Source organism: Thunnus maccoyii, chromosome 9 (assembly GCF_910596095.1).
Source record: "Thunnus maccoyii chromosome 9, fThuMac1.1, whole genome shotgun sequence".
NCBI lineage: Eukaryota > Metazoa > Chordata > Actinopteri > Scombriformes > Scombridae > Thunnus > Thunnus maccoyii.
The window spans coordinates 25,326,784-25,347,769 of record NC_056541.1 but is presented as its reverse complement, the minus strand read 5'-3'; the positions used below and the strand labels follow the sequence as shown (position 1 = coordinate 25,347,769).

At 41.5% G+C, this 20,986-nt stretch overlaps 2 protein-coding genes across 4 annotated transcripts; one reads left to right on the top strand and one right to left on the bottom strand.

Moving 5' to 3' along the window:
* Positions 1 to 808: 808 nt before the first annotated feature.
* Positions 809 to 12,156, top strand: kdm2ba (lysine (K)-specific demethylase 2Ba). Of its 3 annotated transcripts, none has more exons than XM_042421853.1 (11): positions 809 to 879; positions 1,060 to 1,234; positions 4,742 to 4,963; positions 5,061 to 5,204; positions 6,037 to 6,123; positions 6,515 to 6,802; positions 6,947 to 7,764; positions 7,927 to 8,090; positions 8,196 to 8,357; positions 8,706 to 8,924; positions 10,790 to 12,156. In XM_042421853.1, the coding sequence occupies exons 2-11, from the start codon at positions 1,181 to 1,183 to the stop codon at positions 10,969 to 10,971; spliced, it is 2,340 nt and encodes a 779-aa protein (XP_042277787.1). In that variant the 5' UTR covers positions 809 to 879; positions 1,060 to 1,180; the 3' UTR covers positions 10,972 to 12,156. The 3 variants fall into 3 exon arrangements, with proteins under 3 accessions (XP_042277787.1, XP_042277788.1, XP_042277786.1); XM_042421854.1 differs by having other exon boundaries at positions 4,739 to 4,963; positions 6,524 to 6,802; XM_042421852.1 differs by having other exon boundaries at positions 810 to 879; positions 4,739 to 4,963.
* Positions 12,157 to 14,349: 2,193 nt separating this feature from the next.
* On the bottom strand, positions 14,350 to 20,734 carry rnf34a (ring finger protein 34a). The gene is made up of 7 exons (XM_042422360.1): positions 20,554 to 20,734; positions 19,770 to 19,988; positions 18,593 to 18,979; positions 17,836 to 17,898; positions 17,146 to 17,347; positions 16,907 to 16,936; positions 14,350 to 15,996 (listed from the first exon to the last, which is right to left on the bottom strand). The coding sequence occupies exons 1-7, from the start codon at positions 20,557 to 20,559 to the stop codon at positions 15,809 to 15,811; spliced, it is 1,095 nt and encodes a 364-aa protein (XP_042278294.1). The 5' UTR covers positions 20,560 to 20,734; the 3' UTR covers positions 14,350 to 15,808.
* Positions 20,735 to 20,986: the final 252 nt, after the last annotated feature.

Sequence of the window (20,986 nt, the reverse complement as noted above, 5' to 3'; positions counted from 1 at the left end):
TGACATAGTTCCTCTTGTGGAGCCAAAACATCAATCACATGCAAGTGCTCTGCATTTATGAATCTGTCCCTGCACAGTCTGAAATTATACTTTTTATATTGCTAGAAATGACATACATGTTATTATCACCAGAGGCTATTCTTCATGTTTATTTCAACTTGTTATTATATTCGAAAATAAGAATACATTTTCAGAGCACAGTTTGCTTCCCCAAACAGTCTGTCACAGACTCATTCTCAACACTATCACTGTGTGGCGCCAAAGCAAGACATTTAAATATAATACACATTGTGGCACTGTATTGTATGATTCACTATTATATCATCGTCATTATATCATAGTTTGGTCCTGAGTAGACCATGACACATTTCTTATTGTGTTTTCTCTGAAGTACTCTGGCTCTGAAATGAACTAATGACTATGATGTTAAAGTGCTGACTCTCACCTTTTATTTATCAATTAGAAGGTGTTTACATTCACATGAGATTCATAGTGTGAACATGGTAATTGTTAACCTTTTATACATATTCGCTCAATTTTAGTGAACCAAAATAGCCATCTTTATTTTTTATTATTACTCGTTTATATTACTTATTGGGTGGTGGTGGGAGTTGGGTGCGTTCGAGGTCAGACCGTGAGTAAATCGTTAATACCTTGAGGATTAAGATGTCAAACAAATCAAATTAACAATCATTCTGACTCAATCACTCCAGAAAAACAAGCAAGACGCGAAGAGAAGCGAAGACGGATGTGTGTGGGAGTGAACCATCTCGTTGTTACCTGCTTATCTTTATTTCCGGTTACACAGATGCTGCATTCAGGTGGCACGTTAACAACCGTTGCAACGTACGACAACGTCCCTGCGACGCCATCCAGTTGGTATTTACTCTACCTTTTCACCTGAATTTACTGTTTTACATACTCCTATATACTAACACCACGTGTTTAACTTCTGTTATCTGCCTTTACGACTGATTTTTTTGTGTATGACCTGAATGCAGCGGGTGGATTTACCATGCGGGAGGTTGATGTTTACTTTGTATCTTGAACACAACATAGTGGACACAGCTACCAGCGTCCTGTGTGGAGGAGGAGGAGGAGGAGGAGGAATGATCCGCGCTGGAGGCTTTCAGCCATGTTAGTTTTCTCTGCTGTTCACGAACGATGAGAGAGAGGAGCCATGGCCTTGTCATTGAGCGGAGACGATGAGGAATATGATTCAGAGTCTGAGCAGGTCAGAGCTCCCGACATTTCATTATGTGCCCTCTTTGAGTTTTTGTGTTTTGTTTTTTTAATCAACGTGTAAAGTTAACGCGAGAGACCGTTTTGTGTTTTTCTCCGGTTGTCTTCGGTTAACGTTAAAGGTTTCACCCGCTCTTCGTCTCTGTTTCTTAAGCTAGCTTTACTCTTATCGAAAAGGAGAAATGTGTCTTTTAAACATTCTTCTACAACTTATTTCCTTTTAGGAGGGAAAAAAGCTAACTAAATGTTGTATACATGGAGTTAAACGAGACACGGGCTGCTTATTGATAGCCTCTTCTCCTCGGACACCATCCACCACTGACCCATTTTGTACTGACCACGTCTGAAAACAGTCAGTTTCACCCAGTAACGTTACAGATTCAGATTTCATTGGGCTGTGACCAGAACAAACACAGGAAGGTCCTCCACTTGCTGTGGGAACATCCAGTTTCATACAGGCACAAACTGTGATTTTAACACACGTTACACATACTGACGTCCCACTTCTCCTCATAGAAAATGGTGATTAATTTCCTCACACTTCCTCAACTTGTCCCAACCACTGTGGGCCTTTTTAAGAAGGCTATTAAAGCAAAATGTTGTTGAAGCAAGGGGCTGAGGAGGAGGAGGGGGGATGGGGGAGAGGGAACAATGAAGTGGCTCTACTTCTGGTGCTTGGTGGTTTCCCAAACTGGGGTACACAGTGACCCCTCGAGTCCCCCCTGGCAAAAATAGGATTGGTTTCATTTTCGTTATTTTATCCACTTATTTTGCACCAGGAAGAGGAATATAGGGTATAAAGACTCAAAAGATTGTACTATGAGGGCAAAGTTCTTGATCTGTGTTATGGACTTCAGCATGAATGCTTTCCTCCTACTTTTACAGGCTTATTCCACATGTCTCTATTAGACACTTGACCTGTAAATGAAATGTAATAAAGTGCTGACATGGCCAGGTTTTTGGACCTTACACAATGCTTATACAACCAACAGATCATCAGAGAGAGTACTTTTGACCTTTTGCATTTTGGCACATTGTTATGAGTGCATTAAGGAACACTATACAAGAGCAGCCAGGGTACAAAATAAGCAGAAGCCACCAGCCAAATGCTGGTAAAATAATGCAAAAAAAAAGTGACTGGTAGATTTACTTCACTCACCAGCCAAAAAGAACAATCATAATCTGTTGAGTGACTGGTAAAAATTTGAACATTCACTAGCCATTTGGCCGGTGGACAAGTTAATTTTGCACCCTGTGAGCAGCAGATGATGAGCCGTGTGACTTCCTCCCACTGAAATCCACGCTGAAGCTGAGTCAGAAGACTGCGCTGAAAATATAGGCCATGTTTTTGTTCGTCGGCCTCAGCTAACCAATCCCAAATTCCTAACATATTACTCCAAAGAGTTACAGTAAAGACGACTCAGCTGATAGTGTTCTGCTCTCTGCTTTTGTTTGCAACCACTTTAAATACTGTTTATTTATTGTAAAGCAGCACAGTAAATGATCCATCACAATGGCAGTAAAGATGTAAGTTGCCCAGGAAATGAAATGAAAAAAAAAAACATCAATTATGAAAGACATAATTTAAATCTAAATCAGCCTGTTACTTTTGTTCAAGAGCTCTGCAAACCTGATATTGGATTGAATATGAGAAATAAAACAGTTGTGTCTGAGCAGGTCAGGAGAATTATGAGGCAGATGAACTAAAACATTGTGCGATGTTGATGGTCACAGCCATCCCTGCAGCAACAGCCCTTCCTTTTGATGTTTCCCCCTCATTTTTCCGCAGTAGTCAAATGGATTTATGGAAAGCTGTCAGGATGGATTTTGCCCTATTTCGACTTAGCAATACATCAGCAACAGCAGGAAAAGCAAAACCCACGGTGCTGGAATAACAAAACGATTAACAAGAAAGAACTAAAGGTTATATTTTCCAAAATCCTCCTTAGGGCAAATACTCAGAAGATGGGTTTCTGGTAAACATGAAGGAACATGTTGTCATGAAGTTACATTAACGATCTACTGATACGGTTTTTTGTCAATGTCAACAGATTCAGGACTGGTTTCTCTCTCTCTTTCTAGGTATTATCATTCAGAAAGCGTGACGCTAGATTGTCGTTAGCCTGGAATATCTTGTTCTGTTTACATCTGGTTTTACCTGAGGCCTGTACCCACGAAGCAAAAGTATCTTTTGTCTTAACTCAGGTTTTCCTATATCACAAAGCTGGATTCCTTTTAACTGGGATCGATCACTATGGAAACCTATGCTGCAGGTTAACTTCAGAAGATCAGATCAAAAACTGGCAACAATTTGCAATAAAGTGATTTAATAAAGAGCAACAGACATTTGTTATAGATCAGTAGATGCAGCTCCAGGCTTTCATGTGTCTACTGTGGGTTTCCTGTTTAACCTGTCCATAGCACTCCAGTGTCCTAGAAACCAAATTGCCATGCACATGAATACTATTAAACTAATTCCATTTTTGTGTTTTTATAAATATGAATTGAATGAAATGTGTGGTATTTTTGTAGCTCAAGGAGCCACATTCATCATCACAGTGCGTGCTGTGTGTGTGTAGTAATCAGTAATAGAGCAATATGTGACATCAGAAAAACCGCTCACAGCCTCACAGTAGAACATAACCTCCTCTGTGAGCTTATTTTTATCCATCTCTCGCAGTCCTCTATTCACACACACAGTTGCCACCAGCAAGGCAAATGTGTTGCCAAGGTAACCTCTCCTGCTAGAACAAGAATCACTGTAATGGCCTATGATTTGTCTTATTTTCATAGTGCTTTACCGCCTTTCCATGGCAACAGGGAAGGGACTAAAAATAAGCGTGAAAAATATCACGTGAATTTGTGGTGTTGATTTTAAAGTTAAATGGCGTGTGTGTGTGGGTACCATGTCTTTTAACCCCCATTTCACCTTTTCTTTCATTTATCCCCATTGAGATTTCTGTTTTGATGTGATTTATAGGAAATACATGGCAGCTAAAACAGAGTTCCCTGCATACTACATGATAAAAAATCAACTTTTTCTTTATGACATTATGGATTATTACTATTGTACATTTTAATGATTTTTCAAATGATCATCTTGGTTGTTGCTGTCTTGTAAGTTCATAAGGGCTTGGCATCATATGGTGCAAGACACTTAAATAAATCAACCAGTCACAACTAGACATTAGAAATTGTCTGGTATTTGCCTGTTGCTTCATGACGCAACATGAATGACCTTCTATGACACATAAATGAATTACACGTGCATGTACTTGTTAAATAACAAATGAATCATCCATATATTGCATCAGTGCAACATTCCTGATGATATATTTTTATCTGCAGCTCAATACAGATACACTGCCTAAGATACAATATGTTGCTCCTCCATTACCTCGCCTGTAACAGCTGACACACTGTTTAATGTCAGGCACAAACTTAAAATACACTTTACATTGTTGTATCTAACCACTCTAACTTTGTGTCTTCACAGCAGCGGGCAGCCAACCGGCCGAAGCCCAAGATGGGGACGTCTTCGGCTGTTAAGCTGCCGTCCAACCGCAGCTCATCTGGAGCCAGACGCAGGAGGACACGCTGCCGAAAGTGCGAGGCATGCCTCCGCACCGAGTGTGGAGAGTGTCACTTCTGCAAGGACATGAAGAAGTTTGGAGGGCCAGGGCGCATGAAGCAGTCCTGCATTATGAGACAGTGCATCGCGGTGAGTCAGCGGTTTATTATTTGAATATTAGAGGTAAAACTCGCACACAATCGAGACACAAGGTGTATAATAAGATCCACTGTCTTTGTTATTGCAGCCAGTTCTGCCCCACACGGCGGTGTGTGTGGTGTGTAAAGAGGCCGGGAAGGAGGACACGCTGGAAGAAGAGGAGGATAAGTTCAACTTCATGCTTATGGAGTGCTCCATCTGCAACGAGATTGTCCATCCCAACTGCCTCAAGGTACAAAGAGCCGGGCTGGGAACAGAGAACTGCTCCACCTCAGTCAAGTCATTCACTTGGTGACTCATGTGTTTTATAGTGGTGTGCCAGGAATCCCAGGTTCATGGTAACATAATGTGAGTGACTCAGATGGTTGGATGTGGTGATGGTGTTGACGTGTTGTTTATATAACACTGAACACACTCATGGTTTGATTCAGAAGTCCGATGGATCGAGCATAACACTGTCATGTTTGAGGTTTTGACTCCCACCACATGCTCCAAGACTACAATTGATCAGGCACTTCACTGAATTCACCAACAGTGACAACAGTTTATTGCATTAAAAGGATGTGTGATAGTAAACTTTACCAGTTGCAGCACTAAAGGCGTTTTTGTTTTTAAAAGCAAAACAAAATGTAAAGCAGCACACACCCTGTTTGTAACTGTTCTGTAGAAAACACAACAGGTTGTTGCTAGCATAGGCTCGGTCAAACCAGTTTTTCAGACATGCACTGTCTAGTTGTTTTGCAGCATGCAACAACTTAGGTGGTATATTTTTAGGTTTTTTCCTTCCTCAGTTTAATAGATACAACAATTTAGACATCACAGCAATTTAGAAGTTCTTCACATAGGAGCCTTTAACTTCTCTTTTCTACTTAATGCATGAAGCAAGAGTCTGCATATTAAGCACAGCTGAGGTTAAATTCTGTTGACCTGCCTAACAGGCACACATCACAACAGCCACTTTCACTTCCCTTGTCTTGTTTGCATTAAACAAACTGTACATAGGACTCTTGTTTAAGCTTGTTGTTCTCGTTTAAATCCGGCTTGTTTTCTTACTGATTTATCAGGTGAACGATGCCTCAGGAGTGGTGAACGATGAGCTCCCCAACTGCTGGGAGTGTCCCAAGTGCAACCATGCTGGGAAAAGTGGAAAAGTGAGTACAAATATGTGTGAGTCAGAGGATTAGCTGACAGCTTGCTCAATGTGTGTTTGAGTATTTTTACTATGAAAATGGTAATACAGTTATTATAAAAATAGTGGATTTTCTGACTTTTTTTTTTTTTGAGCATGTGTGTATTACTCATAGATAATAGTTGAGTTCATATTTCGGTTTATGTAGATCAGCTCGCCACTTCCTGTTTATACCTTTCTAGTTTGTGAAAGTTTGTCATGTGCTTCAGAGGAAGGAAACCAATGACACACTATGTGTCATTGTTTTTGAGTGATGGCTTTATTAAACTTAAGATAAGCTTGTAGGACAGTTGAGTTTCCTTGACACTATAGGCTAAAGGTATAAAGTTGTCTTGCAAATTGTGTCCCCTTTGGCATTGAAGCAAAAAAGGGGTCCAGGGTTCAAATACGCCTCCAACCTCCCTGGCTCTCTGCTGAGGGAACAGAAGCCTGTGAAGGAGGAGGGGGACATTTCTGCTGCAGCCAAGAGGAGACCTGACAGAGAGGAGACGCCCAGGTACAGACCCGAGGACTCCCTCCACCGACAGCCACCACTGCTCTCCCCCAGCAACCTGCCCCGGCCCAGGCCTGAGGACAAACTGCGGAAGAAGAGGAAGCTTTTTGATGATGATGAGGAAGAGGACCTTGGTGTGAGGAAGAAGGTACGTGTCAGAAATGTCATTTACAGACCGACTGACTTTAAGTAATCTTGTAACAACGTTAGAGGTTTCAGATGTGGTGTTTTAAGGTTAATTTCACTTCTACCAAAGTAATGTGAGTGATTTTCTTGCTGTCTTCTCCTGCAGGAAAAGTCAGACGATCCCTATTTTTCCAAACTTCTGCACCAAATAAAGACAGAAGACGAGGACGAAGACGCATATGAGGAGGATGATGAAGAAGGAAGGGAGCCTCTCTTCCGGAGTGGTGTGGAGAGGAACAGGCGTTTGGGAACCACAGAAGAAGAAGTAGATGACAAAGACTCCAAGAATGAACTTTTGATTCCGTCCCTCAAAACGCCTGTCGCAGACAGCGACCAGTCTCATTGCAGCTCTCCACAGGCCGGCCCCAGCAGCGAGGGCGGAAGTGAGACCCAAGAGAAAGGTCCACGTCCGAAAGCTCGCCGCAAGCGCCGTTTACCTAACAGGGAGCTGAGCAGGGAGCTGAGCAAAGCACTGAACCAGGAAATCCAGAAGACGGAAGACTGCCTGGCCAACGAGAATCGCCAGCCCCTCAAGGTGGAGCCGGAGTTCGAAAACGAGGAACCCAAGAGGTTGTTCCGCAACGGCAGCGAGCTGGGGGATCAGAGGCCCCACCTCAAGACCAAAGAGATGAACGGGACTCCCTGGGAACTGCGCCACTTCTACCCGAGTCAGATCACTCCCCTGGGCTTCAACAGAAGCACGCCAACCAACCGGCCGGTGCCTCCACGCTCCCCACCCAAGTGTGTCCAAATGGAGCGGCATGTCATTCGGCCTCCTCCGATAAGCCCACCTCCAGACAGACTGCCTCTGAAAGACGGGAAAACCCACGTCATACAGCGCGAGGTCTGGATGAAGATCTTTGGCTATCTCACACACCAGGAGCTGTGTGTCTGCATGAGAGTTTGCAAGACATGGAACAGATGGTAAATGCACAGCTTTCAGTTACGATTGCATGTTTACATTTTATGTTCAACATAAATTGCAAAAGGGAAAGATTGTGAGTGTGAAGTGGCAAGAAGTGCGTGCTCTGTTCTGAGAATACTTATGTAACATGAAGACATAACATGTTTGTTTTTGACGGCTAGGTGCTGTGATAAGAGACTTTGGACAAAGATCGATCTGAACCGCTGCACCTCCATCACTCCACTCATGCTGAGCGGGATTATCCGCCGACAGCCTGTTTCCCTGGACCTCAGTTGGACCAACATTTCCAAGAAGCAATTAAGCTGGCTTATTAACAGATTGCCAGGTACCCAACAATGAGTAATTATTCATCTATAGAAGGAATATCTCTTTTTTTTTTTCCCTGTTTAGTTTCACATTCAGTATTTTAAGCTGCTGCTGTGTCTTTCAGGTCTGCGAGTGTTGAGGTTATCAGGGTGTTCTTGGGCGGCTGTGTCTGCCCTCTGCACTTCAAGCTGCCCTCTGCTACGCACCCTGGATGTCCAGTGGGTGGAGGGACTCAAAGATGCACAGATGAGGGACCTCCTCTCACCTCCCACAGACAACAGACCAGGTAACTCAATGGGTCAAACAGAGCACTAGCTCTGCCATGAATGGGGATTTGATTCCAAGTGCTTCAATGCAGATACTTTAATCGTCCACGAAATGGAACATTACAGTACCTGCTGATAATTTTATTTAAGGGTTAAAAGCCATAATGTTGCTTTATAAATTTAAACTATTTTATTTTAAAACTCAATTGAAGTGGTCCGTTTTCTGCAGCCGATGGATCCTTCGTTCAGTCATAGAGGCTCATGCTAACTGCACATTTCGAACTCAAAATAACTGCTCCCTTTCTGTCGGCTGGATTCTTATGCAGACAAGTAGAGCTGAATATGTCCTTTATGTGACCAACTGACAGGTCAGCTGGATAACCGCTGCAAGTTGCGGAACGTGGAGGACCTGCGGCTTGCGGGGCTGGACATCACTGACACGTCCCTACGTCTCATCAGTCGGCAGATGCCTTTACTGTCCAGGCTGGACCTGAGCTACTGCAACCACATCAACGACCAGTCAGTCAACCTGCTGACGGCGGCAGGGACCACGACCAGAGACTCCCTCACAGAAATCAACCTGTCAGGTGAGGACAGGGACCTGAGGAACGGCAGCGTAGGAATACAAAATTTCAGGATCGTAGTAAGTTAGATGGCTCTACTAGGAGCCCACCCCAGTCAGCATTTCAGGGGTTCCACAGTTTCTTGTTGTGCCCTTGCTGGAAACCAATCACTGTTATTTTTAAATGGACCAGGTAGTTGGCATCACATCCCCAGTAATCCATGAAGTCTACAACAGATAATGGGTTAAAGGCCCAAACCTGAAAATGTATTTTAACCCAACCCATGATCTTTCCCTAAACCTAACTAAGTAATTTTTGGTGCATAAACCTAACCTTAACCATAATGTTGTCATATCATAAAACGTCTTTATTCTTCAATACATATGTGTGATTTGTAATGGTTTTAGAAGACACAGACAAACCATGTCAGATCATAAAATGCTTTTATGTGTTATTCAGGAGTGCATGGACCAACGATGCATTTTGTCATTAATTTGGGGGACTTGTCGAATTTTTCTGACCTGGTCAGATGCAACAAAGCTAACAGGGAGGGAGGAACATGGTCAATCAACACAGCACGCTCTCACACACTCATAAGAAGAGTGCTAAGCATCCAAAATGTGTTAAATCATCTGTGTGGGTGCACAGGTGGGTAACAACATAATGCCAACTTATAAAACACAGGTTTTGTGTGAAAAATCTAGATCATATCATCTATGTCGGTCCTGAGCACCCAGCATGTGGGTAAATGAGTGCAGCCTTGTACCTCATCCTCCTGCCTGTCCAGGTGCCTCCAATAATTAATTACCTGTGGCAGATATTTAATTAGTCTTTTTAAGGCTTTTTAATGGAAGACATGTTGACGTGTGACAGAAGCTGTTTCAGGTTCCCAATAGTGTGCATGCCCGGCTCACTGTCACACTGCCATGTCTTGCTGGGACAACAGAGCCATCGTTAATGGTATTAGTAACACGTGCTTTTGCTACAACGACAAGTCAAAATGACTGCTGTGAAAAAGGTCGGTCTAGGCAGAGTTGTCTGCTAAAAATGCCTTTAAATCTTTGCATTCCCACAATGTTCATGCTATGTTAACTGGAGAAAATATTACCCCCCTTTATGCATCACAACCAAAGTGCATCACAGCTGATAATAATCACAGAATAATTGCTGCAGGCTGCACTTAATCCAAGAAATTACATTTTCACACCCATGTTTTGTATGAGAAACGGCAATTAATTAGACAGCATTGTACAATAATAAAGACCATAAATTGCATAAAGATGAGTGAATATAAAATTCATGACATTTTTCAGGCCTCTAAATGACTTCTTAAAGACCCTACCAATCCACACAGGTGTTTTCATCTATTCTGGTTGATTAGACCTTTGTTCAGGTAGACATGATTACGTGAAATCTTCAAATTACATAAACCAACAAGACTGATAAAGGTGTAACTTTCCAAACATAACAAGTGAAACGAAACAAAAAATAGAGGGTCAGAGAGATGTCAGTCAAGCACAGTCTGTACACACTCACACATGGTCTTCGTAAGATGTCTAATCAGACACAGTAATTGGAAAAAACTGTGTGGTTTATCTCTTTTGGGAAGTAAATTGCAAACAAACTTTTGCAAGATCAAAGTAGTAGCTTGTAGTCTTTCTACCAGGGCCAGTTCTGGCATGTAGCTACATAATTTGTTTTTGTCCTATTTATATAATCAGCGTGCACTTTGAGATCATGGACTTGATTTCCCGGGAAATCAAAGACACATAATGTATCGAGAAGAAAAAGAATAGACAAATGATTTCCAAAGAATTCTCTGCACACATCACTTTTTTAAAATATCAAGCTTGTGACTGATTGTCGTTCTCTCTGTTCCCCTTTTGTAGTTTGTAACCGGGTCACAGACCATTCCCTTAACTTTTTCAAGCGTTGCGGAAGCATCTGTCAGATCGACCTTCGCTTCTGCAAGCAGGTGACCAAGACGGCCTGTGAAAGGTTCATCGCAGAGATGTCTGTGAGTGTGCCGTTTAGACTGAAAGAGGACAAACTTCTGCAGAAGACAAGCTAGTTCCTAACAGGACAAAACAGACTGAAAGAAGGTCTTTGCACTTAATGGAACAAAAAAAAAATTTTTTTTTTCTTTTCAACCTGGTCCTGTGATAAGTCTCTGACTCAGTGTCACAATAAACTGAAATGAGAGACGGAGATATCTGGATAGAGATCTAAAACGGACTCTTCAAATGTAAGAGGGTGATAAAGGATCACTGGACAGATAAAAGAGGAAATAGCATGCATGTATTTGTGTTGAGATTGTACTTTTTATAAGACGTGCTTGTAACTGACTGTTGGGTTGTTTATTTTTATTCTTTAAATATTTGAAAGCACAGTATTTTTATACGAGCATCATTTCATGAGTTTACAGTGTCTTTCACACCTGCTCAGGAGCTAAATATCACAGAGAGACTAACACAGGATGTGAACTGAATATTGTGCCATTCTTCAGTTTTCTTTCGTACAACAGCGTCTCCTGTGAGCCAAAATCAGTTTTTGACATGAATGACTTCAGTATCAAACAGAAAAATTAACATGTACAGTAATAAATATCTGACTAAATTATGATAAACACTTTTTGAATATATAGAATGTATTTCAACAATTATAAAAATCAAGTAAACAAATTTCATATTCCTGTTACACCTCATTTGTCTTCAGTTACAGTAACACTTTTATGAACAGTGCTGTGTTTGATGGGGTTTTCTCCACCATTTCGACATTAATTTATTATTTTTTTATTACAGTTTGTATTTATTCATGTATTTAGCAACTAGTGCTTGACATAGATGTCTCACAGAGCTGGGTCAGATAATGCTTGCAAATAATTTATCAAGGTTGTTTGAGCTTATTGCAGGACCCAGTTGGTGGGGTTTAACACTCGAGTCAGTACCAGGATGTTGTGAGTCATAGCAACTGTGACTGACAGCGTTCCCAGCACTGACTTTCTAGACTGCAGTCAGCCCCGCACCTCTGGTTCTACGTACAGGTTTAAATAAACAACCAACTAAAAGACCTTTGCAAATAACTCATTTGCATAATGTTTAAATAATAACTCCATACAGTCGGTGTTGTGTGTATTTGGGATGTATTGTGCTGTAATTGATCTGCTATCGCCTCAGGTGAATGTGATAATGTTTATATTTGTAAATCCAAAAACTAAGTGCTAATATGCATTAAAAGAATTTCATTTGTACCATCATTGAGTCTTTTTGATTTTCTTCGCTATACAGTGTTTGATAGAGCTGAAAGATATCAAGTTGATTTGTTGTTGGAAGCAGCTTCAGACCTTTTTAAATGAGGTGTTGTCTCCTTTTTATCTAGTTTGTGGCCTTGAAGTGGATGTGACAGTGATGTTTTGCCATGTTGGCTGCAAAGCTCTAGCGGAGTGTTGGTCTGTCGACAGTCAGTTGGTCCACCACTTTGGTCCAGACTAATATATTTCAACAATATTAGATGGGTTGCCATGAGGATGAACTAGTGATTCCCTGACTTGACATTTTTGGTCAGGGGCGGCCCGAGGCATAGGCCACATAAGCGGTTGCCTAGGGCGCCAAATAAGGGAGGGGGCACCAAATGAATGGGATGTGTTTTTCTTTTTGTTTTTCTTCTTACCAGCAGGTGTGTTTCTGTACATCTTTTGGAAATATACACCATGTTCTCCCTTCTTAATGTTTTTCCTCCATTGACTTGCAACGATTTTCATCTGAATGGCACCTTGAGCCCCACTTGCCCTTATGACTGGAGGACTTTGTGTGGACTGGAGGAACTATTGTTGCACTTTTTGGAGGCTCCAATGTAAAATCTCACCGAGGGCACCAACATTGTCAGGGCCGGACCTGTTTTTGGTTTTGAGTGCCATGACATTTGGTCACCACATTCATTTCCCCCATTTTGTAACAGCTTTAGTGATCCCCTAATGTTTCCTCTTGTGCCATCATCAGGTCAAAAGTACTTTGGTTTATAACCAAATACCTGTAAAACTAATGACATTCCCATTAGCTTCAGCTGTACTATGCATTTAGTGCTAATTAGTTAATTTAACCCATGCTTACATTCTCAACTAAGATTGCAATGGCAAAAGTTATACCTGCAAAACTTCAGCATGTTAGCATTGTTGTTTTTTTACTTCGCACTGTTTGTTGTTGTGCTGTAGTATGTTCTGATTGTGGGGGACTAGGGATGCAAATTAGCTTCGAGCTAACTCCGGTACAGTGTGTCTTTAATGTTTAAAACTGCACACTGTCCCAATTAATAAATCAAATTGTCGCTGTGAGCACATTGGCATGCTAACATTAGCATTTAGCTCAAAGCTCCTGTTGTGCCTACAGTATAGCCTCACAGAGCTGCTACTGTTTACATGGCTGTAAACTTCTCTTGTTCTTTTCCAGATTGTTAATTTTCAAGAGTTTCTAAAGGCATAAAGCGGTGAAAATAAAATGCAAAAATAATAGAGAAAAGTCTTCTGGACATTATTTTCCAATTTATCATTTTAATCAATGTGTTATCCCTCAGATTTGTTTTATAATCCCCTGGTTTGGAACCGCTGATACACAGTATGTATTTTGACTCTGTCCATGTGGAAAATGTAAGTCTAATACAACCAAAACAAATGCAGTGAGCTTCTATTGTAACTATCCCTTTACTATAGTTTCCCTGTGAAAAAATATTACTATTAAGAATTACGACCTTTTGTCTGTAAAATATCAGGGGAAAAAATACCCAGCAGAACCTCCCAGAGTCTGATGTTGAGTTTTTGTTTTGTCCAATTAACAGTCCAAACCCCAAATATATTAAATGTACAAAGATATAAAACAGACATCCTGCTAATCCTCACATTTGAAAAGCTTAAACCAGTGCCCGTTTGGCGTTCTTGCCTAAAAATGACTCAGCAGTCACTGAAATATCTGACATATTGATACATTTTGTGTTGATTAACTAGTCGACTAATTGTTTCAGCATTAATTATTACTTCATCCATGACATTACACGCTTCATGATGCATCTGTATACAAAAACAGACTTTAATTAAAATCTTTAATTACCAAAATAAAAAGTTCAACATTCCCAAATACAAAGACCAAACCTTGCACACAATTACACCCTCTCTAAAGGAAAAGTGCAACCAGCTCCGCTACTGTTCATGATTGTAGGGGACATCTTTACTGTAATAGCAGCAATGTTGACTTTGTGTGGGTACAGTACAGAGCTGGATATTTCTAAATGAGCAGAACTGGGAAGGGGGGAAGAAAACCAGAGTTGTATAAGGTAGGAAGGATGGGGGGGATAACATAACCAGTGTCATGCTCCAGTACAAGAGAGAAAGATAGTTCAAGCAAACCTATGCAGATTAACACGTTTCAAATCACTTGACAAGAAAAACTTAACTCTGTAATAATAAACTAACCCAATCCCAGGGACATTTCAATAATCTGATATTACACAATTCAAATCAAATGGAAAAAATATAGATATATACATCTCATATGGATCAATATATGCAAATGTACATTAGCAAGTCATTATTTCTATATACTTTCTATATATCACAGGTGTCAGTAAACTTGTAGCTATATCTTTGAATAGTTAGTTCATTACATTAGTTCATTACATTACTCCTACATGAGAGAAAAATCAACTAAAAGCATTAAGACACTTCATTCCACTCCCAACAATATACGACGATAACAAAAAAAACAAAACAAAACAAAAAGAACATTCAGTTTCACATCCACAGTTCAGCTGGAAAACAGGGAAGATGGTCGGATGAGTTAGCACCGGTTTTTTGTCATTTGTCTCCACTAAAGTGCCGAGACAGGACCGAGGTGACAGTGGAGATTAGCTATTGCTGTAATGACAGACTTTGTATGGTCGTTTTAACATGTAATGCATTATGATAAGTGCTTCTATAATAAAATAAGTGAATAAAACATGAATCACCATCATCAATCATCAATATCCTTGAATCACAAGGGCAGAGCGCCCGCTCATTTGTAGGCTGAGTTAACACTTGAGTATCTCTAGTCTCTAAATTGAAAAACAACACCAGTTCAATGATTTCGGATCAGCTTCTCTCACTGACATTTACAAAGTTAGTGGTCTTTAAAACATAAAATCAATCAAGCTCTAGTTTGGACAAGTATTCAAGAATTAGTACGCATCCTACCTCAGCCACTTTTACTGTTCATAGTTTGCAGTGGGTTGTGAGCAGTGGTGCATTAACACACAGTGTGAACAAAGTGCTTTCTGCTGAAGAATCACACACTGGCCCACACACACAGTAAGAGGGAAAAAATGGGTGAGAAGCATGAGGGCATAACCCATTATTTGGCACCTAGTTCTCTCACCCCCTCTCCTCTGTGGGGAGGTTTAGTGTGCGTCATCATCGGTGTTACTAAGATGTGTAGTCACTTGCAGCAGTTTGTAAAGAGAGGTGCTGAGTGCCGGCTACAGTTTATAGGCAGATCTGAGGGTGATGAGTTGTGTTTAGCGAGACTGCACGTGGCTGAGTGCCACACATTCTTTGCATTGAAAAATCGTTAGAAAAGCAAAATAGACACTTAGGAATGAACACAGATTAGAGATATGTTTACTGTAGGAACGACTCATGGGAGAGTAGGGTCCTCCACTCTGCTGACTGGCGAAACTGAAGAGTTCAATTCTTAAGAAATACATGTTTTTCATATTTTAATGTGCAAATTAAGTGAGAAATTGGGAATAAAAACATGGAACATCCACAAAAAAAAAAAGTCTTTTTGGGGATTCAAAGGTAATGAGCTGCGTGGTTGATTTAAGGTACAGTCTCAGACTGAGCTGCTGCTCTGAAGCAGGTGCTGTGGTGCTGCAGTGGTGCATTAAGACTTGAAGACGTGCACGGCCCTCACAACGTACTGCCTGCAGATCGGGCACTCGCTCATCCTCTTGCCACACTTGGTGCAGGTCACCATGTGACCGCACTCCAGGAGAACGCAGTCGATCATAGCATCCATGCAGATCCTGCACAGGTTGTCGTCATGGATCGTCAGCGGACCTTTCTCACCATCTGCGAGAGAAAATCAAACACACACAAAGGTGACTGGAAATGTTCGAGAACTACATTTAACAAAGTGACTTCATCATGCACTGAGGAGGGTGGAGGGGTCAGCACAGTACTCAGCAGATTAGTAAAAACACCTCATCTTATCAAGTGTGCCTTATCTTGGTAAGGTCATTCTCACAAACTCTTGAAAAATGTCAACGCCTGATTATGGCTATGTGTCAAGATGTTTCTATGACAACGGCACAGCCTTTATCACTGGCGGCGTGCTGCTGAGGGACTGAATATAAACGGCTAACATACTGCAGCTCACAGTATAATTAGCTTCAAATGGTGAACACATGAAGGCAGACAGATCTCATGGTGGATCAGTGTTGCAGGAGCATGACAAACTGAAATCTTTAAATTTATCTTCTTAAGTGGAATAAATTAATATTCATTTTCATCTTAAAACAAGCAGCCAGAGACCCTCACAGTACATTACACTCTGCAGGGAAGGACCACATACAGGGAGGGGATGGATAACGCATGAAAATGGGTTCACGGTGAATACAGAGGTGGTTCGTGCAATGGAGAGGCGAAGTCACAGATGGTATGTGTGACCACAGCAACGGTGGCGAGGAAACTACAAGCCTTACCTCCAATGGCACCGTTGCAGATAGGAGGGGGGAAGGCCACCACTTTAGTGTGGGAGGAGTAAAGTAAGAGACATTTAATTATAATTCTAAATGAGAAAACTCATTTGAATGACCCTGCTTGTGTTCAGGTATGAGTAGTTACAAGTATTGCAAATTATTAGTATAAACTACAGTACAGTACAATATTGTTAGAAGAAGCAGAGGTATTGGGTTTCTATGGTTAAAAACAGGATGTGGTATCCTATAGCAAGATTGAGGACAGAAGCCTGACAGCTTACCTGTGGTTATCGTACTGCTCACATTTTCCACTGCAACAAAGAAATTAGACTCAATCAGTAAGTGCGCAGATATTACAGTGACAGGATTACAATATATAATAAGCTATATTAAAATATAGCTCATACTCTGTTGAGTAGATACATTCTACAGTAAATCAATTAATTATGACAGGTTGTATCGTTAACTAATAGACAAAAGCACAAAGTATTTACTCAAAAGTGACAAAGTTAATACCCACATGATTTCCTGTTCTCCTCCGTCTCTCTGTAGAGTCGGCTGACTCGCTCCACCAGCTCCCACTTCTCGCAGCACCCTGAATAGTTGACAAAGTTCCTGGCCAGGATCTCCTTCAGCTGCCGGACAGACAGGCCCTCGATGTCCCTCAAGCTGGAGATGTCTGAGAGAGACGCTCTGGCCCGACGTCGCGTCTGAGGACTCACCTAAAAACAGTCAGGATCGAAAATATCGCCAGTTTAATTAACTTGGTATTTGATGCAGTCTCAAGCAAAACAATGAAAGAGGAAAGTACATGACGTGCAGCATGTGTGTAAGAACGCTACACCAGTTGGTACTTTTTGTGATTAAAATTTCTTTTTGACTTATTTTATTTCCACTGTACAGCAGGGTTTATTTACCGCCACTTCTTTACTGCAAAAACACTTTTTGCCTTAAATCTGAACGTTTAAAGAATATTGAGTATTATTATCTCCACACTGTTTAACACCGCAATTGCAGTCGTATTTAATTTTCAACCGTCAAGTGGCTGTCTTTACCCCTCAAGTGCTGCAATACAAAATTATACATAATGCTTTACCACCAAATATTTCTATTTACATTCAGCCAAAAACTGAAATGCATTAGACAATTCTCTATACATGAATGTTTGCATAAAGATCAGTAAGAAATATGACAATCAGACACAGATCACCTCAGGAGTGTGTTCACCGGGGTCCAGGTTGAGGAGAGAAACCGATGTGGCATCACCTATATCCTGCAACACAGCAAAAGCGACAACAGACTGTTACTGTGCGCTACATGTGAGGAAAAAGGTCAGTACACTGAGGATTTGGATTAGACTTTCTTCAGACAGGTCAGTGAAACCTTGGGAACAACAATGCCTCTTACCTTCCATTCATAGAAAAGCTTACTGCTCCTCTAAGCAGGCCAAGCACAAGTATTTATAGTGGATCCTGTCTGCTTGGAGCTGAGCTCCCTTTTCAGTGCCAGTTTGTGTGTACTACTTCCTCCTCTTTCACTTTTTTTGCCTTCTTGCCTTTTAAAATCCCAATTAGTTTCTTTTTAGCTGGCTTACAAATTGCAGTAAAGTCAGGATGAAAGGATGAACACCAAACCTCGATTCAACACTTTGTTTTTATATATTTGTCTATGGTGACATGTTAAGTGGTTCCCATACACTCATTTGCGGCAGGCCAACAAGTGATGACATAATGCACTAAGAGTGCCAACCACACTTTACTGTTGCATCTTTGCCCATTTGGGTCTGCCAGTGCCACAAATAACACTAATGTGGACTGTTCAGAAATGTAACATTGGTGATTTCAGGCCATCATTACTGAAAATCCAAACTGTCACTAGCCATGTTCATCATTTTACCTCCACAGATAATTATAAGGCTGATGTGTGATGTTTTTAAAAATCAAACATGGTTTAGAGCTGTTCCTGACCTGGTTGGTATCAGAGCTATCACTCCTGCTGAGCGGTTCCTCCTGAGAGGCGGCGAAAGCTGACAGCTCTGAGGCAGACTGCGTGGTAGAAGGGGTCGGCGTATACAGGGACCGTGAGTGGAGGCTGCCTGTGTCGGGGTCCTCCTCCTCTTCAATGCCTTGGTGACAGAGCACCAGGTCCACCAGGTCTTCTTTTTCCCTGCAAGTATCGGTGGGGATATTACGAAGCAGCAAGTACTGCCGCAGGTCCTTGACCCTTAGACGCATGAGCCGCGGCCGCTGGAAAGCCGTTGCCTTCAGCAAATGACATGTGGAACAAATGCGCAGATTCTCCTGAAGCACGGAGCACAGAGAGCAGAAGCTCTTCTTGCAGTCGCAGCAAATATACTGGGAAAGAAACAGAGTGAAAAAAAAACAAGATGATGGAAATAAGACACATCTCACATCATTTATGCAGACCTTCTACCATTAGTTAGTGCCAAAAATCCCACATAACAGAATGCTCTATTTGACATAAAATGTGGCCAAATGTTTACAATTGCCTTCTTTTTTAAATTTTAACATTAAAATTGTGACATCTCAGAAAAACGAGGGAAACAGACGGTGGAGAGACAATATTTAACAAGTCCCTGGGAAGCATATCGATGCCAGAAAAACCTTTCCTGCATTTTTCAATCATCCACATCTGCTCTCGCTCTCCAGGCACACAGACAGGAGGCAGCTCATTTCTTTTAAGTGACAAACATCAAACAGTAATAAATGCAAGACGTGGGATTACACTGGCACGGTGAGCCAGTCAAGCACAGGGTTCAGACAGAATGAGACCCTGAGCCATACATGAACATGAGCCCTCTGTGAAGATGATATTACAGAACCAGTATGTTGTCCATCTGTTTCTGCAATCAGCTAGAACTGCACAGTGTTTCCAATAAAAAAAACTGTAGCCTTCGGGTGTAAATTAAATTTCAGCTCCTTACGAATCAGTGGTTGGTTAAAAGCTTTATCACTTTAACATTCTCTTTATAGCACATATGAATCATTTACAGCACAGCAAGTAATTAGTAATTATATCTAAAATATTAATCTAATACCCCCCTATGTTTCTACACAAGCACTCATCCAGTAAACAGACAAATTGACATGTACTGGCATCACACAGAGCATCCAGGTACCTTACCTTCCTCCTGAAGACTGAGAAGGCCTGGCCACAGGCCTTGCATACAAGACTGGGACTTCCTGAGCTGGTGGGCGGGTATGTGGAGTATCCCGCACTGGGGGCAAATCTGAAGGGTCCAGCGCCGGCCCCAAACCCTGGCTGCTGGCCTCTGACGGCCCCAGTACCCATGACTTCATTCAGCAGACCACAGCATGAAGCCCACATGGACGAGGCCCCTGCCTGACATTCACACACACAAACACACCCTCACTTCAGTCTTCTCTGTCCTCCTCACACGGATCTCGTTGTGTGCTGACAGCATCTCTAACAGCATTTATACACCTGGTTACCACGGAAACAACTCTGTGTATAGACCTCACATATCATATGGATGCTAATTATGGATGTGATGACTAATAAATAGCCTTTACCACCGGTGCAAGTGTAACACAATGAAGCACAGACCGTGCAGGCAGCTTTAACTGTCAAAACACAAGCAGGCAATTAGCTAAATAGTCCAGATATTTTCTGTTTAACAGCTGACGTTAGCGTTGCCAGGAAGCGGAAAAATAACTAAACACACATCCAATAAGAAGAGACGTTTACTTATTAATTTCATGCTTAAAATGACTCTAGAGTCGATGTGTATCCGACCGTTTTCACAATTAGCTGGCACAGGCTAGGCGAGGCTAACCACAGCGTCAGCTCCCCCGATGCATACAGCTGGCGTTACATTAGCTGCTGCTAGCGACATTCAAAAGCAGAGCTAAAGCTGGAAACAGAGGTTGTGTAAAGACGACTGCACCTTCATTGCAGCTCCGGCGTGTCTACTGTGAAACCACAGATTGACGGTGTAATCATTGCAAGCGTCACTTATTTTAGCTGAACTGCCTGAATGCGTCTTGATGTGATGAGAGCAACGATCGAGCCCCGAAGCTGCTGCTGCTTCTTCTTCTTCTTCTTCTCCTCCCAGAGTTTGTGTGTTGTTGCTGCTGCCCTCCACAGGTCAGACGAAGAAGAAGTGATTGTAGTCCACTTCCCGATCATCAGCATCATGTCCTCGCTACAAACAAAAGACGAGTTTAATTGACAGTTAAAAAAAAAAAGTTTATCTGTTGTTTATCTGATGTAACGATTGTTTTCATTAATGATTAATTTTTTTTTTTAATTAATTGGTTAATTGTTTGGTCTGTCATTTGTCTAAAAATAGTGAAAAATATAAAGTTAAAATCTTAAAA

What these genes read in the sequence shown, in the direction of transcription:
- kdm2ba (XM_042421852.1), top strand. Translation starts at nt 1,181, where the DNA reads ATGGCCTTGTCATTGAGCGGAGACGATGAGGAATATGATTCAGAGTCT. An exon ending in ATGCTGGGAAAAGTGGAAAA is followed by an intron (nt 6,124 to 6,514) that starts GTGAGTACAAAT and finishes GTGTCCCCTTTG; the next exon opens with GCATTGAAGCAAAAAAGGGG. An exon ending in ACCTTGGTGTGAGGAAGAAG is followed by an intron (nt 6,803 to 6,946) that starts GTACGTGTCAGA and finishes CTTCTCCTGCAG; the next exon opens with GAAAAGTCAGACGATCCCTA.
- rnf34a (XM_042422360.1), bottom strand. An exon ending in ATAGCTCTGATACCAACCAG is followed by an intron (nt 17,899 to 18,592) that starts GTCAGGAACAGC and finishes GCTGTGTTGCAG; the next exon opens with GATATAGGTGATGCCACATC. An exon ending in GAGCAGTACGATAACCACAG is followed by an intron (nt 15,997 to 16,906) that starts GTAAGCTGTCAG and finishes TTTCTCTCGCAG; the next exon opens with ATGGTGAGAAAGGTCCGCTG.